We start from the raw sequence: 17082 nt of genomic DNA on the forward strand, positions 1-17082 counted from the left end.
ATGCCTAATTACGGTAAAATGAAAAAAGGAGTTTTGAGGAAATAAAAAAAAAATACATAAAAAACACAGTGAGGAGAAAGGGTTAAGAGAGAGAGAAAGGTAAAGTAAAGAAAGAACTCTCAAGTTTTTTTTCTTTTCTTTTGCTTTCCCTTTTGTGTGGTTTATCATCTCTCAGTCTTCCTCCTTCTTCTTCTTCGCCATCGTTTCGGTTTTCTCGAGGAAGTGTTTCTACTGGGGGGGAAAAAAGCTCCTTTTACCCACTTAGTTTCTCTACCTTTTTGCTCAGAGAAAAATGGTTTGATTTTTTTTTCAGAGATGGTGAAATTTGCAGGTATAGTTTCTTCTTCCTTTAGCCATCGCTTTCTTCTATTAGGGATTTGAAATCAGTGCCAATTCGAGTAATTTTATAGTTTCGTTACATGAAATGGTCTAATTCGTAGTCAAATTTGGAGCGTCTTAAGTTTTTTTTTCCCTGTGTAGTACAGAAATTTTTAGTTTTTTTTTTTTTTTTGGGTGGATCGGAATAACTTAGGATCTTGAATACAAAAAGAGCAAATGGTTTGTTAGATGCCAAAAAATAAAAATAAAATAGTTGGTGGAAGAAGACTAGATTTATAGATTCTTTTTTATGTTATTTTTATATGTTGGAGGGTTTGGATTCTTTTATGTTCTTTACTAGTTGGAGGAATACTTTATAAGACCCCAAATGTTCGTTGGTATCATCAATAAGAAGAGAGGTGTATAGAGTGATGTGGTTTGCCTATTCCTTGTATATATGTCCAATTGTCCATTAGTTTCATTGTCTCGAATGGGTTCATTGAAAGTCACTTACTTTTTTTTTTGGGTTTGTTCTTTCTCCTGAAGGTTGTTTTTTTTTTGCTAGCCTTGGTACTGGTCATGGCTTTTGTCTGACTACTGTATTGTGCCTTTGATGATACTAAATAATGCCGCGGGGCAAGTTAGCTATGGACTCTTTAGAAACTGTTTGTTGGCTTAAGGGGGGTTAAGTTTAGTTCTCATTTTCTTTCATGTTGAGTTTTGATTCTTGTTTGTGTCGTGAGACAAAGTTTATGTTTTGAGCAGCTAACAAGAATCATTAGAGTAGGTTCACGAACTGTTTTTTTTTGGGTTTCCATAACGATTAATTATATTTTTCAGCCTTGGTGGAATGAGTTTGATAGTTTTATGTTGGCAATGTTTTCCCAAAGCAACAACACTACACATTTCTTGTTGCTTGGGAGATCGTTTCTCTAACTTGATTCAAACTCTGTGATCGCAATAATGTGGTTTTGTAAATGAGTTCCTGGAGTATGTAAATATTATACTGTATAAAGCTGTTTGTTAATGGGTTACTTTGCTTCTCTTATCAGGCTATTTGGTTTATCGCTTCTTGTTATTTATTATCTGGTTATCAAGCTTCCAAGATGTAGCTGCGCATGATAAGCTTAATGAGCATAGTAGTAGATCGACAACTTCTGAGTTGGCAAATCCACCTGGTATTGAAGTATCTGGTCCCATTCAAGTATCGCCGTCAGTCATCCCCAAATATGCATCCCCTGCTCTACCTTGGACTCCACCAATGTACCCTACTTTTCCTGATACATATGAACCTAAGTTAACCGGCAATTGTCCTACAGACTTTCAAGCAATTTCAAGTGTTATCGATACAGCAGCTTCTGATTGTTCCCAACCTTTCGCTGCACTTGTTGGGAACGTGATCTGTTGTCCACAGTTTATAAGCTTACTTCATATTTTCCAAGGACAGCACAACGTGAAGTCAGATAAGTTGGTTCTTCCTGATGCAGTTGCTACAGATTGTTTTTCAGATATCGTTAGTATCCTGGTCAGCAGAAGAGCCAACATGACAATACCTGCACTTTGCTCTGTAACATCGTCAAATCTAACTGGAGGTTCCTGTCCAGTAACAGATGTCACAACGTTGGAGAAAGTTGTTAACAGTAGCAAATTACTGGATGCATGTCGCACTGTTGATCCTCTTAAGGAGTGTTGTAGGCCAATTTGCCAACCTGCAATTATGGAAGCTGCGCTTCTTATTTCGGGACACCAAATGACAGTTGGTGATAAGCTCCCTTTAGGAGGATCAAGTAACCTCAACGCAATTAATGACTGCAAAAATGTGGTCTATTCATATCTTTCCAGGAAGCTTCCGGCAGACAAAGCAAACGCTGCATTTCGAATTTTATCGTCCTGCAAAGTTAACAAAGGTACTTTCTTAACTGTATCCTATTATCTTTAACATTGATCTTCCTTGGATAGTCTTGGAAATTATTCTGAGTGTACATTGTGGTTACAGCTTGCCCGTTGGAATTTAAGGAGCCAACCGAAGTAATCAAGGCTTGCCGTAATGTGGCTGCTCCAAGCCCTTCTTGCTGTAGCTCGTTGAATGCATACATTTCTGGGATACAGAACCAAATGCTAATAACAAACAAGCAGGCCATAGTCTGTGCAACAGTCATTGGTTCCATGTTGCGGAAAGGTGGTGTTATGACAAATATCTATGAGCTTTGTGATGTCGATCTTAAAGATTTCAGTGTCCAAGGTAACTTTTGTTTTAGACTCCCAAGTTAACTGTATCGTCTAATCCTCTACCTTTTATTGAATTCCTTCCTGACATTTGCCCTCTTTTTCTGTTTCTGGGTATGCTTGTGGGCAAATAAGTAGCATATGGAATGCAACAAGGTTTGCATCGATTCATCTTATATTCCAAAGGTGTTTTGATAGTTATTTCCCCAGATTAAGCAAAAGTGTTAACGATCTTTTTTGTATAACAATGTGAATATAGGTTGTCTTCTCAGAAGCTATCCTGCAGACTTGATATTTGACAACACAACAGGCTACAGTTTTACATGTGATTTGACAGACAACATTGCAGCTCCATGGCCATCTTCATCATCAATGTCATCTTTGTCTCTGTGTGCTCCTGGTAATCATTTCTCTCTACCTGTTCTCTTCTTGCTCAATTGTTGGAACTACCAGAAAACTAAAAAATTAGATTGCTTTTAAATATGCAGAGATGTCATTACCTGCCTTGCCAACATCCCAGACTCTTAAAAATCACGGTATGTGTAGTTTCCTTGGATGTGTAATCTCTAGTCTTACTAGTAAAAATTTCAAGAAGAGGACTCAAAGATCTGCATTTGTTACTCGTAATTTGCAGGGTGTCGCGATGGTGGGTTTGGAGCGTTGCGGCTCATTAGTTTGGTATTTCTACTGTATGCTGTTATGAGACATTAAAATTGAGAATTAGGAGGAGGGTTTTTTTGTTTTTGGTAGTCAGTAAGGAAACTTTGGATAAAAAAAACAATGGCATGCTCAATTTTCTTCTGTATATGTAATCTTAATAGGGCAAGGGTAATGTAGTAGTAATATCTTTTCTCAGTCTCATGTATAGTAGCAGTTTTTATTTCTCTGCTTTTGTTTCTCCAAAGTTCTATGTTTTTTTTTTCTTTTTAAGCGTTTGGGTTATTCATTTGCACTTTTGGAATTGAAGATCAGATTCTGAACCTATCCGAAGCCGAAAAGCTTTGTCCTTTGAGAAAAACGTAGCAAAAACAGAACAATGAATCTATTCCAATCCAACCAAAGCCTATTAGTCAATTTCTCAGATGAGACTAACAAAATGGATATTTGAAGTTTTAAAACCTTATTCAAAATTAAACGATAAAATAAAAAGAAAAAAATCTAAGCAAACATCAAACTTGAAATTGGAATCAAAACATAAATAGCCAAATACAAGTAAAATTTAGAGAAAATTGAGTAAATATTCTTGAGTGATACAGATTTTTCTAATTTAATCTCTATATATACTAGGACTCAGACCTCCGCGATTAATAATTTAATCGCGGGAGACGTATTTTAGAAAAAAAAATAATTTAAATTTAAAATTTAAAAATATTATGAGATTATTTGAATGTAATAGAATAGTTTGAATACATAACCTGCTACTAAAAACACAATCATCAAAATGAAAACTTATAACAAAAAAGATTATGTAGAATGAATGCAACTTTGCAAAACATATTGTTTAAAGTATTTTAAATATAAGATATTTTTATAAAGAATTATGGTAAAGAGCTACAACTAAAAAAAATCATTATGACGAAGTGATTCTTACTGAGAATATTGAACTAATGGTTATAATGAGTAATGTAATTTTCTATTAAATAACTATAATTAAATATATATCTAATAATGAGTGAAACGGTATCAATGGAAAATTAAAATTAAAATACACAACTCTTAGGAACAAAATAAAATAAATTTTAAATATTAAAATAGTTTTTATCGAAAAGTGATGATAAATAGACACAACTGTAAATTCTATATTAAGTTTTATTAAATTTCTATATTACTATAATCATTTCTAAAATTTTAGTTAGATTATAGAATAACATTGAATATTAGATATTAATATTCAATTTATTTAGATTTAACATAAAATGAAAAAATTGTTTCAACAACAATGATTTGTTAGTTATTGATGAAGAGACAAATATATAGAGAGTTCAAAATATATGACTATTTAAATAGACACACCTATTAGAACGAAAAATTGTGATGAAAAAATATGAATAAAATATAGTGAAAAGACAAAACTCTACAATGAACAAATATAACTGTTTGAGTTTTTAAAAAAGAACAAATAAAACTAATTTTTTTACAAAAAAGTACTACGAAAAGTCTCAATTGTTTTTCTTATTTATTCAGATTGTTATTATTATTTCTAAATATTAAATTATTTTTTTTAACGGAAAGTTAAAAGAACGAATGCTAGAGAATAATTTAGAGAGCTGTAAAAACCCTTGAGATTGAAATTTTATATTATTTGGTGTCATGGCAAAAAAAATGAAAACAGTTCAAACAAACAAATATATATATATATATATATATTTCAAAAGATACGAATATTCGAATAGACACAACTCTACAATGAACCGTTGCAATTTTACAAAAAAATTGTTACAATGAACAATCGCAACTTTGTGTAAAACACACAATTTAAATTTTCTATAGATTTTTTTTGGAAAATTATCCAAAAAGTACGATTGAAAAAAACACAACTTTGGTGACATTTATTCGGATTGTTATTATATATAGGTATTTTCATTAATTTTTTATATAAAATTAACTAAAAGTTGTAAATTAGATTCATATTTACAAAAATCTTTTGTTAAATCAAGAATTTGAGGAATTTCTTACTTTTAAAAGAATGAATGCTAGAGAATAATCTAGAGATCTGTAAAAACCGTTGAGATTGAAATTTTATAGTATTTTGTGTCATGACAAAAAAAATAAAAACAGTTCAAACAGACAAATATATATATTTCAAAAGATATGAATATTCGGATAGACACAGCTCTACAATGAGTAGTTGCAACTTTACAAAAAAAACGTTACAATGAACAATCGCAACTTTTTGTTAAACACATAATTTAAATTTTTCTACAGATTTTTTGGAAGATTATCCAAAAGGTACGATTGAAAAACACAATTTTTGGTGGCATTTATTCGGATTGTTACCATATTGAAAAGTCAAATCCAATAACTCACTATGTAATCCATCTAACTCTTGGAAAAACACTTTAGGTATTTTCATTAAACTTTTATATTTAAAATTAACTAAAAGATGTAAATTAGATTCATCATTCCAAAAATCTTTTGTTAAATCAAGAATTAGAGGAGTTCTTGACTTTTAAAAAAATGAATGCTAGAAAATAATTTAGAAAAATATATAAACCGTTAAGATTGAAATTTTAGTTGATTTTGTGTCATGGAAAAAAATGAAAACAGTTCAAACACACAAATATATATAGATTTCAAAAGATATGAATGTTCCAATCAACATAACTTTACAGTGAACAGTTGTAACTTTTCATAAATAACCGTTTCAATGATCAATCATGACTTTTCAGAAAATATCCAAAATGTGTGATTGAAAAAACACAACTGTTAGTCGCATTTATTCGGATTGTTATTATTATATAGATTTTTGGTGAATATTATGTTTTTTTATTTTTTTTTGACTAAAGTCGTAATTATTCAAAACTCAAAAGGGGCTTATGAAGAAAAAGATAGAATTATTCCGTCATCGTTCCCTGAGTGAGAGTTTATATTATTATCTTCGTCTTCCGAAGTCTCTCAGAAGAACGAACTGTGCGTTTCGCTTTCCACTCAACACAAAGGTGATCTCTCTCTCATCTCTCTCTCTCTCTCTCTCAATCTCGTATCAATTTTTTATACTCTACGCTTCTGTACAAACTTCTGGCGAACTCCTCCGCTGCAGTTTTCAAAATTCCGGGCAAACAAAAGAAAACAAGTAATTTACCAAATCTTTCGTAATGGGTTTGTTCTTCTTCTTCTTCAATCTTATTAGCGCAAAAAGACGACAGATAGAAGCAACAAACAAAGCTAAATCGATAATGCAGACAATCATCATCCACAATCTCTCGTTTTGTCGCATTAACTCCACCGTTAAGCCCCCTTTCTTCTTCTTCTTATACTATCTCTTCCACTGTTCTTTTTGAGTTCGGAATTGTGTAATTTTGTTCCAACATTTTTGTTTAATTTTTGCAGATGATTGATCCAAAGCCAACATTTCAAGTTTCTTCTTTTGTTACTCTTCCTCCTCCAACTTATTCACTGCAACACAAACTCTGTACAAGGTAAAAAGTTTATATTTTTCAACAACTATACAATTTTCCAGACCTAATTGAGATTAATACAATATTCAATTGTTGATGTCTGTTTTTGTAATCAAACTATTATTTTACAGAGCTACCAATAAACAGTTTATCGCAGTTTGTGCAGCACCATCAGGTTCTTAACTTTATAATTATAATAATATGATTCTCTACTTTTTTTTTTTTTTTTTTTAGCTTCTTTGACATGAACATGTGGTTTCTTTTTCGTAGATGTAGAGACTTCTTCTAAGGATGAATCAGTTTTGATTACGAAAGTGGAGACTACAAACATCAATGAAGTTAAGGTATGCTTTTGTTGTTTCTGCGCTAAAAAAGTATGATTAGTGGGAACTACAAGGTGATTTAATCTGTGTGTTTGAGACTTTGATGCTTTCCACTTTATGTTTCCTTTGTTGGCTGAGTGTAGGTGCATGTACAAGTATCAGGAGAGAAGACTCAAACTGTATTCAATAATGTATTTGAGAGAATGGTTGCTGCAGCTCAGCCGATTCCAGGGTTCCGAAGAGTCAAAGGAGGTACGGCATCACAAATACCGTACTAGCTATGGGATCTTGTAAACTTACTTTCGATAAACTTTATTGTCTAAGTTGGGGCTCTCAATCCGTACTTCATTTATTCTGGATAGATTATAGGCTTTGAAACATGTTTTGGTGTCTTTCTAGCTTACTCTGAGGGTGCAAATTGTTTGATATAGAGTTAGTTAGATTGCATGTTTCTTTCAACTCTCTGCACTTTGTAATTTCGTTATTGGCTTTAGAAAGATTTCAATAAATAGGGTGGACATATACGTTATAACAATGCTCATAGATATAACACAAAGTTCTGGAAAATCTCCTTTTTTTTTTTTTTTTTTTTTTTTTTTTTTTTGTAGTTAATATGGTTTGTTACTGATGACTAGTAGCTAATCTAACTCTTTGTTATTGCTGTTTTCTTTTTTTTTCTCTCCTGCATCTGCTTATCAACCTTGGAACTCCAGGAAAAACCCCAAATGTAAATCTTGCTTCAGTGTATCTTAGAGAACCCATTAGTTTAGCATTAAGGTAAAATAATTTAACCATCAAGTGGTTTTGGCGATGGAACCTGTATTTTTATCCTATGGGATTGGACTTATCTGCAAAAGATCATGCGGACGCACTGTAGTGACACTCGTAGGTTTGGAGTTCTTGCATTGATATGATATGCTGGCAAACTCACTTTAAATACATTCATTGATTTGTTGTTTGGCCTGTGCTTAAGTTCCCCCTTTCCTTATATTTGCAGATACCCAGAGATATTTTGCTAGAGATCCTTGGATATTCTAAAGTCTATAGGCAGGTGATAAAGAGATTAATCAATTCTGCTATTGAAGACTATGTTAAACAGGTATTTCATAAGCTCAAGCTTCTCAGTAGATTATATTTCAGATGGCAACATTGTAAATTCAATAAATAGAATTCTCGTCTAAATATTATCGGTTAGGTGCTTAATGCTGGAGCTTTCTTTTAGTGAAATGTGAACCTAAAGAACTTTTCATAATTAGAAACACTCTAGATCTAATGCTGTTTGAGGAATGAGGATTGATCTGAAGCCAACCTGTTAAGTAAGGCCTTAGTTTTGACTACATTCCTTGGAATGTAAATATATGAAATGATCACCCCTCACAATCAGATTTAGCTACTAGAATTGGAATCATCATTAACAGCCTTAGGTTTGATTGCGGTTGCTGATGCTTTCGTAGGAAGACCTGAAGGTTGGCAAAGAGTTGACTGTTGAGCAAAGCTATGAAGATCTTGAAGAAACATTTGAACCTGGTGAGAGTTTCAGCTTCGATGCTATAATAAAGCTTCAAGAAGTGAGTTGAAGAAAGCGTTGATCCTAAGGTACTTATCATTGTGATTTGTCTTTTTACCTTCTCCGGTATCAATTAGATTTCATGTCGAGTAGGAAAGGATAATCACATTTGGATTAAGCTTCTGGTAATAAAAGTTTGAAACTTCAGTTATATCTTGTTCCTAAAATCTTGTAGTTTTGATGATATGATTGGTGGGTTCTCCAAAAAAATAAGGTAGCCACACAAATGATATAACTAAAACGACAAACGATTAATGAATGATTCGGTTACACTTCCTAACATGGATCATGTTTAGTTCTCTTCTTGCATAGACGATAGAATTTTCCAACCGCATCTGCACTCCATGGTAACAGCCTATCAGGCAATCAATCATCTTCTTACTATCCCACGATTGTGTGACTCCTGCAGCCCCCCAAGCTATCTTTTCAACTAACTCTACCCCTTTTCATTTTCCTATTATTACAAACACAAGCTCTGTCTTTTGTGTCTCTAAATGTTTCTCTACCGTTGATTTGCTAAGGTAATCCACTCATTCTTGCCCTTACTGTGAGTACTATGCTCAAAAGAATCACTTTCCATGTTGGGAATTGCTTTCTTCACCATATGTTTCCGCAGTAATGCTGGTATATCATCTTTGTGCCTCTGCAGATTATTTTGTTGGGTCTCCTGTGACCATCAACTACTAAAGGCCTCTCAAGCCTGAGAAATCCATTTTCAGCACTCTTGGGTATCCTTCCTCCAGCAAGTTGATGTAGCTTCTGAAATGTGTATTCTTTCTTAATTTCCTGCCGTGGGAGAACCGGTAATTTTGGTGTTTGCTGAAGCTTTATTGCTGGTCTCATCAGTTGAGGCGCCACTTGTTTCTTCTATATTACCGAGAATTCCCATGCTAGCGAGAATTTCGTCTCTTGGCTCATCTGGATACTTTGCTCTATAATATTCTAACTCCATCTCAAGATCTTGTATCTCCTTTTCCCTATCAGCCAAGACATCGTTTGCCCTCTCAAGTGCATCAACGTCGTGCTCTGCTTGCTCATCCATCATTCTCAGGTACTGTAAAGCTTCCATATGAAGAGCTGCTTTCTCCTCTTGCAACCGTGTGATCATTGCCATTGCTTGGTTTGTAGCAATAGCTGAGGCACTTCTCTCCTCCTCTAATTCTTTAGTCACTTCCCTTAGGCATTTCCTGTCATGTTCTAGTTGTTGCTTTAACAAATTAACACGGTTTTCGCCTTCGATGTCACTGCTGATGCTTACAAAAGATTCTACAGAGGCAGAGTGTTTTAGTTCCGGTGATTCATTTGAAGTATTACGAGTCTCTGTTACCTTCGAGGAATCTCTATCACTGTGCTCTAATGAAGATTCTTCTTTGGATATTCTTGGTGACGTCAAAGGCTCAGTCTCTTTATGATCTCCATGCTCTTCTTCAGCCGAGCGTTCTGTGACAGAACCAGTCACATTGTTTGATGTCACTAGCTCAGATTCTTCTTTGGATATCTTTGGTGACGTCAAAGGTTCAGTCTCTTTCTGATATCCATGTTCTTCTTCAGCCGAGCGGTCTGTGACAGAACCAGTCACATTGTTTGATGTCACTAGCTCAGATTCTTCTTTGGATATTTTTGGTGACGTCAAAGGTTCAGTCTCTTTATGATCTCCATGCTCTTCTTCAGCCGAGCGTTCTGTGACAGAACCAGTCACATTGTCTGATGTCGCTAGCTCAGATTCTTCTTTGGATATTTTTGGTGACGTCAAAGGTTCAGTCTCTTTACGATCTCCATGCTCTTCTTCAGCCGAGCGTTCTGTGACAGAGCCAGTCACATTGTCTGATGTCACTAGCTCAGATTCTTCATTACCCACGTCCTCTTTACTGGAATGGTCTTTTGCATTCGAATAGCCATCACTTGCTTCTTCTTCCTCACTGGATTGGTCTGTGACAGAACCAGTCACATTGTTTGATGTCACTACCCCAGATTCTTCATTATCCACCTCCTCTTCAATACTAGAATGGTCTTTTGCATTCGAATAGCCATCACTTGCTCCTTCTTCGTCACTGGATTGTTCTTCAACAGATGAAACAGACACATTTTTTGATGTCAATGGCTCGAAATGCCCACTGGCCTCATCCTCTCCTTCATTACTGAAGTATTCTTCTGCAACATTGTTTTCCTTAACCTCATTTTCTTCCTCACTTGACTGTTCCTGTTCCAAAGAATCTGACATGTCATTCGACGCCAAAGTCTTGGAGTCTCCTTCAACTCCATTCTCCTCATCACTAGAAGGTTCATTTTCAACAAAACCAGACACATCCATAGCTGCCTCAAATTCTTCTGTCTCCACGGCTGAACTGGGGATGTTTTGAGCAAAATCTGCCGAATCATCGTGCTCTTGATTCTGGATTTCACGATAGGTACCGTTATCTCCAGAAGGACTCAAGAATTCCCCACCAGCAGGAGATGACTTGCCACTTACCTCGGCTTCATTTTCTGTAAGAAACAAGATCAAAATTAAAGACCAATATAAAACGTTGCATATATTCAGACATAAGCGTTCGTGCAAAGCCAAAATAATAAGCATACCATATCGTGGTGCTGCTCCTACAGCATACAATTTTTTAGGTGAACCAAGTAAAAACGGACGAGCTTCACTCATACTTATAAGCTCAGAGAGGGCATCATCATGCCTCTTTGCTTTAACAGGTCGTTCCTGCCGAGTCTTGTTTACCAGATTATGCTCAAGCATTGAAGATGTCTTCCTTATGTGCTTATCCTGGTTGTCTTCTCGCAAATCAGGCTGTTTATGATACGACATCTTCTTGTCTTCAAACGATTTCCGAGATCGAGAGTTGTGAACACGTTTCTCAGATGGCTCAGCATTGAAATCTGCTATTTGGAGGAATGCATCATCATCTGAAAACAGGAACTCGGAATCAGAGTCCGAGTAAATCTTCAGCTCTGAGTAACCCACATGAGCCATGCCATCACTGCGGCTTCCTACATCAACATACTCAGCACCACTTGTTGCCTTGTGATCTCTCATCTTCTTCAAGCTTCCACTGCTTCCTCGGCGACTAAGATGCCTTGGAGCGGGAATGTTAGGCTTACCGGAGGAGTTTCTTCCCCGAGATCCTAACCGGATCAGTCTCTGTGTATGATGCCTCGTCCTCCATGGTTTATTGCAACAAGAACATGATCTAGGGTGAGCAAAATGGCTTTTAGAGAGCAGATCATACCCTAATTTACCAAGAAGCAATCTGTTCATGTCTGGATTCGGACCAGTCATTTTGGTGAACGACAAGAGACAATCGTCGCACATGCCTCGACAATCAGCAAGGTTGTTGCCGTGATTCTGACACGACATGTAAGATGAAACCTCTGATCTGTGGTTTCTGCAGAGCAAGAATCTCCAATGTAGAGGGTGAAGAAGCTTGGAACAGAGGAAACATGGCATCTGCAATCTGCAGTAACGAGCGAACCAGACGAGAAGATAGGAGAGAAGAGCATCGATGAACATGAGGAATATGAGAAACCATTCGCAGGCTGCGTACGTTAACACAGGCGTGAACCCGTTTGTGACCTTTTGATCAAATATAACATATGAATCCATCTTCAAACTGGTGATGATGATGAATCCTGAAAAACATTGAAACTCATCTAAAAAAAAGGAGCAAATGTGGGCAAAACTCAGAATCTTGCGTCTGAGATTTGCATGGAAGCGAAAACGTGAAGGTATCATAAAACTTGAGAGAAGTTTTACCCGGGAAATGGAGGTTTGGTCAAAAGAGAGAAGAGAGGAGGATGAATCTGGGAAAATGAAGACTCTTCCTTGTTCCACGGTAACATCAACAAAAACTCGTTCAATGATTTGTTTTTGAGTTTGCCTAAATTAGTGTTCAACGATTTGTTATGAGTTTGCCTAAATAATTGTTACCTTTCTCCACGTTTTTTTTTTTTTTTCATATTTCCTATGAGGAAAAAGGTCGACCAGATTTTATGGAATTACCATAAACTTGAGCTTTATTATTTTATAGGTCAAGATTAACAATGGAAATTATTATGGAAATGTAATTTTCTTACCTCACATACAAACAAATTATTATGGAAGGAAATGTAACTAAATTCTCTAAAATATTAAAAAAGAGTCATTGTTGCTTTCAAGCCCACATGTTTTTCTTAAAATGTTTAGTTTTCATTTATTTTTTCTATTGTTCTATTTACCAAGTACTGCTATTTCAAACTTATGTATTGATTGGTACTGCAGTGCAGGAGTCTCATAGGAGTCTCCTATTTGTTACGTTACATAGGAGTCTCATATTTGTAACATATGTGAGTTTTAACTCTTCGTGCATGACTTATGCATCTCATTGTGGGATTACAAGGGAATGCACTGGAGCTGAATAGGCTAAGGGTAAGGGATGATGAGTTCATAATAGGATCAAGGAAGAGAGCGAGTCCTTCTTAATTTCTTGATGCTCTGTTTTTGGGTGGCACTCAAATCTGTTTTCCTATTGAAATAATATGAGACGTTGAATTGTAGTCATACAAAAGGTTTACATAGTCGTTAAACGATACCTTTTTGAGTTTCAAACTTGATGGTAGGAATCTCATATTTGTTACATGTGAGTTTACTCTTCGTGGATTAGTTATGCTTTCTAGATGCTGTTTTTTTTCTTTTCTTGGCACTCTACTCTGCAGTCATACAACCAATGCTGAAAAAAGGTTTAAACGACACCTTTTTAATCACGTCAAAATTAAGCGCAGAATTATTATACAACTAAAATTACAACCAATACGTATGTTGAAAAAAAAGAAAAGAAGAAAACATAGTACTGAAGAAAGAAATAATAATTATAATCTGGGCATAACGGAAGTCTTATGTTTTTAGTACACAGCAAGCTTGGACTTTCCGCGGTGTTTCGGGCAGGGCTGGGGTTATATTATATCAACCTGTTTCACCATCCATATGCAGCTAGTGCGGTCACAGCAGCTGGAAGCTGCAAAATTATACAAATATTTGTTCACTTTAGACTCAAATTATATAAACAAAAGAGAAATTCACACCCAAACAAAGAGAGCAAACTTAAAGTCTCTGAAAATAACCTCAGGTAGTCTCTTTATTGAAGGGTAGTCATCTGAGAAAATATTGCATGGAATTATGTTGTAAGGCCTAAAGAATTTAGCTAGTTGTTTCACTTCAGTATGGGCTTCCAAAATCTACAGCAAAATTAAAGTAAGACAAATTATTGAAAAGCAGTATATATTTTTGGTAATCTATGCGACAGTATATATATGCTAATACCTCAGAAGGCAGTTGTATATCTTTGGAAAGAAGCTCCAAGACTTTGAAGAGATCACGAGCAGTTTCACATGCATCTGTAATGTGACTAAAAAAAAAAAAAAAAAAAGTAGAAGAGAAAGAAATTTAAGAAGAAGCTAGAGAAATTTGAACAAACGATACTTGTAAAATTATTAATAAGCACAAACTCGATAGATCTACGACACTCATAAGTGGGAAAGGCGGCCTTGAGGGCATGGTAAGCAGCGTCTCCTCTTGAATGATCATTTTCTGTTGAAAAAAGCATAGTGAAAACCATTAAGAGAAGATTCCACATATTGCTTTTATGATAAACTTGTAGGATGATACATTCTTAATTTGTTTTTTATATATATATATATATATATATAGATCATATAATAATAAGAGAATTATAAGAGTATTCCTAGACCTGCCAAATGATCAAGGGACAATGCAAAAATAGATAAATCTTTACCTTTCAAATATGTATATTGGTTGCCAATGATCTTGATCACAGCTATGATGTTTTTCTCGTAAAAGTCTAGACAGAAACTTTGCAAATGAGGTAAATCGGTATGAGGCTGAAACTGCCCTTGTTCACTTGTTTCATCATTCTAAGTCAGAAAGGAAAATGATGAAAATATAAATACAGAGAGAAAGATGTTGAGAAAACAACAAGGTGGATGATATAAAAAAACGAAGAGAGATTATATGTGTACTTACCCTTCTGATCCAATACGTAAGGGTAAAGTTAAATTTTAGAACACCACCACCTGAAGGAAAACGTAATATGTCACTCATGCGTGATGTGGGGTAAAGCCTTTGTGACTCCTCATGGGCACCATGAACACCTTGATCATAGAAGGGCATCCATCTCATCAAACAAACAATACTGTATATGGGTGTTTACTAATGATCTTATATATATGAGATTTAACATGCGCAAGCCTATTATATCAGTACTCTTGGAGAGATATGTTCCAAACTCACATAGATAACCAATCCGAGGATGGGTGAGATGGAAGCGATGGGCCAGGTCAAGGATCGGAGTACACGAGGTATGAGACGATGGTACCATCTCACTATCCGGCGGAAGACAAGTCGTCGTCTCTGTTGACATCCTTGCTTTAGATCTAATAGGGTTCGCAAAAGGGAAAGGCGGGGGGTTTCTCTCTAATATGTGCTTCTCACAGAATCCATCTAAGGTTTAGATCATAGGGTTTGCAAAAGGGGGAAAAGGGAAGAGGGTTCTTCCTTCTCGTGTCTCACGGAATCCGGTTATGTTATAAATAATTTGCATTGACGATACAAGTCAAATATTCTCGACTTAGGAATTGATATATGAATCTCCGCAGCTTTATTATCTACATACCAAGAATCCTCTATTAACAAAAGGGAAGTACACAACATTGTTTTGGTAGACTTTATAATTTTAATAAATGGTTATAAATGGTTACAAATAGGTTATACATAGGTTATAGATTAATCCATATATTAATTGGTTATAAGTTCATAACTCATATATTAAAATATTAATAGTAACAAATAAAACCTTAATTGTAACAGAAAATCTTAAACGGGGTATTCTAAATTGATAGTTCATAGATATTCCAAACTTTATTTTCGGAAGATCACGTTGTTTCCAAAAATTTACAATCACAATATTACCAATTTATTTTCTTGAGATTTTATTGATAGACCACAACGTTAACTAAATTATTAAAGGGGATAAAAAAATACTCTCAATCATAAAAAGAAAGTACACAACTTTTTTTTGGTATAATAAAACGGTACTATACAACTTTTTTTTGTAGAGTATTAATTTTTATAAGTTGGTTACAAAATAGATAATATATTAAATATAGGTTGGTTGCAAAAAAAAGTTATAGATGAAATTCGTGGGCTATATGAAATTACGAATACACTTAAGAATATCTCAAAGAATCCTCTTAAAGATAATATTCCAATGATTTATACAATTTCAAAAAAACATCTTGATTATTCCATATATTGTTACACCATATATAGTGTTAGGCATAAAAATATAGTGTTAGGCGTAAGAAGAAATAAAATCTTGGCAATTAATCACAGTTAATCGTGATTTCCGATATTTTATTGTGGATTTCAAAATAAATTCTGATCTAACACCCTTCCAAGCTTTTAATATAAATCAATGTCTTTAAAACCGGACCGGAAGGTGAACCAGAAATTTTTCGGGTCACTGGGTCAACAAGTCGGACATATTGAATTAAGGGTCAATTGGTTTATTAGTTTGATTACATTTTATGAATATAACATTTACTTTTCTATAAATATATGAACAAAACATACATAGTTAAGTACTAAACAACTAAAATTAAACTTTTAAATGATTAGATAAAATAACTAATTGATTCTTTTATAAATAACGACATTTATTTTTAATTTGGTTTGAGTTTAAAGTGTGACCAAAATAAAATATTTTAATTTGAGACCGACAACCCGGTCCGACCCGCCGGGTTTTATTTGTTAGATAGAGGTTACCTGGACCGGAATACCTATCTGGTTGTGGTTGGATCGAACCGACCGGCCGGTCCGGTCATGGTTAAAAAACATTGAAATAAATCATTCAGATCCCCATTCACCAAAATACATCTCTCATATTCATACAAAAAATAATAATAATCGTTTCTCAGTTTACAATACTAAACCGTTTTGTAAATTATATTTTATTTTGAAATTATAATATAAATAAATGGAATTTCAACCCGTGCACTAGCACGGGTCCAAATCTAGTAGTGAATAGTATTTTGTGAAGAGTAATACTTGGGTTCACCCCTAGAGGCGAACCTCTTCATTCACCTCCTTATAAAATAAGGAAATAAAATATGTACACATTTGTTATAAAATTAAAAATTTAAAATGCTCTTTTATAAACCCAAACCGATATATAATTTCGTTGTAATTGTAAAATCTAAACCCTAACTATCTCATTTGTAAACCCAAACCATCTCATTTGTAAACCCAAACCGACATATACTTTCGTTCTAATTGTTAAATTTAAACCCTAACCATCTCATTTATAAACCCAAACCGACATATAATTTTGTTCTAATTGTAAAATCTAAACCCTAACCACCTCATTTGTAAACCCAAACCGACATATAATTTCATTTTAATTATAAAATCTAAACCCTAATTCTCATTTATAAACCCAAACCGATATATAACCTCGTTTAATTGTAAAATCTAAACCAA

At 34.5% G+C, this 17082-nt stretch overlaps 4 protein-coding genes across 13 annotated transcripts; 2 read left to right on the plus strand and 2 right to left on the minus strand.

The window, feature by feature from the left end:
- Positions 1-54: 54 nt before the first annotated feature.
- Positions 55-6203, plus strand: LOC104700411 (putative GPI-anchored protein At1g61900). Of its 3 annotated transcripts, XM_087459549.1 has the most exons (7): positions 85-331; positions 1371-2225; positions 2315-2560; positions 2683-2700; positions 2804-2944; positions 3033-3080; positions 3179-3448. In XM_087459549.1, exons 1-7 carry the CDS (start codon positions 316-318, stop codon positions 3253-3255), a joined length of 1401 nt encoding a protein of 466 aa, XP_087315675.1. In that variant the 5' UTR covers positions 85-315; the 3' UTR covers positions 3256-3448. The 3 variants fall into 3 exon arrangements, with proteins under 3 accessions (XP_087315677.1, XP_087315675.1, XP_087315676.1); XM_087459551.1 differs by lacking the exons at positions 2683-2700; positions 2804-2944; positions 3033-3080; positions 3179-3448 and adding an exon at positions 3544-3600 and having other exon boundaries at positions 55-331; positions 2315-2591; XM_087459550.1 differs by lacking the exons at positions 2683-2700; positions 2804-2944; positions 3033-3080; positions 3179-3448 and adding an exon at positions 6075-6203.
- Positions 6076-12491, plus strand: LOC104704344 (uncharacterized). 7 transcript variants are annotated; one of them, XR_015562431.1, is made up of 9 exons: positions 6076-6203; positions 6395-6491; positions 6595-6683; positions 6794-6837; positions 6933-7006; positions 7129-7237; positions 7983-8084; positions 8440-8581; positions 9202-12491. XR_015562431.1 is itself a non-coding variant. In XM_087459553.1 (9 exons), exons 2-9 carry the CDS (start codon positions 6360-6362, stop codon positions 8560-8562), a joined length of 687 nt encoding a protein of 228 aa, XP_087315679.1. In that variant the 5' UTR covers positions 6089-6203; positions 6305-6359; the 3' UTR covers positions 8563-8703. The 7 variants fall into 7 exon arrangements, 1 of the variants encoding a protein (XP_087315679.1); XR_015562429.1 differs by lacking the exon at positions 9202-12491 and adding an exon at positions 7699-7762 and having other exon boundaries at positions 8440-8703; XR_015562428.1 differs by having other exon boundaries at positions 6089-6203; positions 6305-6491.
- Positions 8708-12447, minus strand: LOC104704345 (putative myosin-binding protein 4). 2 transcript variants are annotated; one of them, XM_087459548.1, is made up of 3 exons: positions 12307-12447; positions 11130-12182; positions 8708-11036 (listed from the first exon to the last, which is right to left on the minus strand). In XM_087459548.1, the coding sequence occupies exons 2-3, from the start codon at positions 12154-12156 to the stop codon at positions 9331-9333; spliced, it is 2733 nt and encodes a 910-aa protein (XP_087315674.1). In that variant the 5' UTR covers positions 12157-12182; positions 12307-12447; the 3' UTR covers positions 8708-9330. The 2 variants fall into 2 exon arrangements, with proteins under 2 accessions (XP_087315674.1, XP_087315673.1); XM_087459547.1 differs by lacking the exon at positions 12307-12447 and having other exon boundaries at positions 11130-12285.
- Positions 12492-13267: 776 nt separating the features above from the next.
- Positions 13268-15174, minus strand: LOC104704346 (callose synthase 2-like). Its single transcript, XM_087459552.1, has 7 exons — positions 14836-15174; positions 14569-14696; positions 14321-14459; positions 14034-14115; positions 13849-13933; positions 13650-13763; positions 13268-13543 (listed from the first exon to the last, which is right to left on the minus strand). The coding sequence occupies exons 1-7, from the start codon at positions 14963-14965 to the stop codon at positions 13502-13504; spliced, it is 720 nt and encodes a 239-aa protein (XP_087315678.1). The 5' UTR covers positions 14966-15174; the 3' UTR covers positions 13268-13501.
- Positions 15175-17082: the final 1908 nt, after the last annotated feature.

Source organism: Camelina sativa, chromosome 7 (assembly GCF_030686135.1).
Source record: "Camelina sativa cultivar CO46 ecotype springtype chromosome 7, ASM3068613v1".
Lineage (NCBI taxonomy): Eukaryota > Viridiplantae > Streptophyta > Magnoliopsida > Brassicales > Brassicaceae > Camelina > Camelina sativa.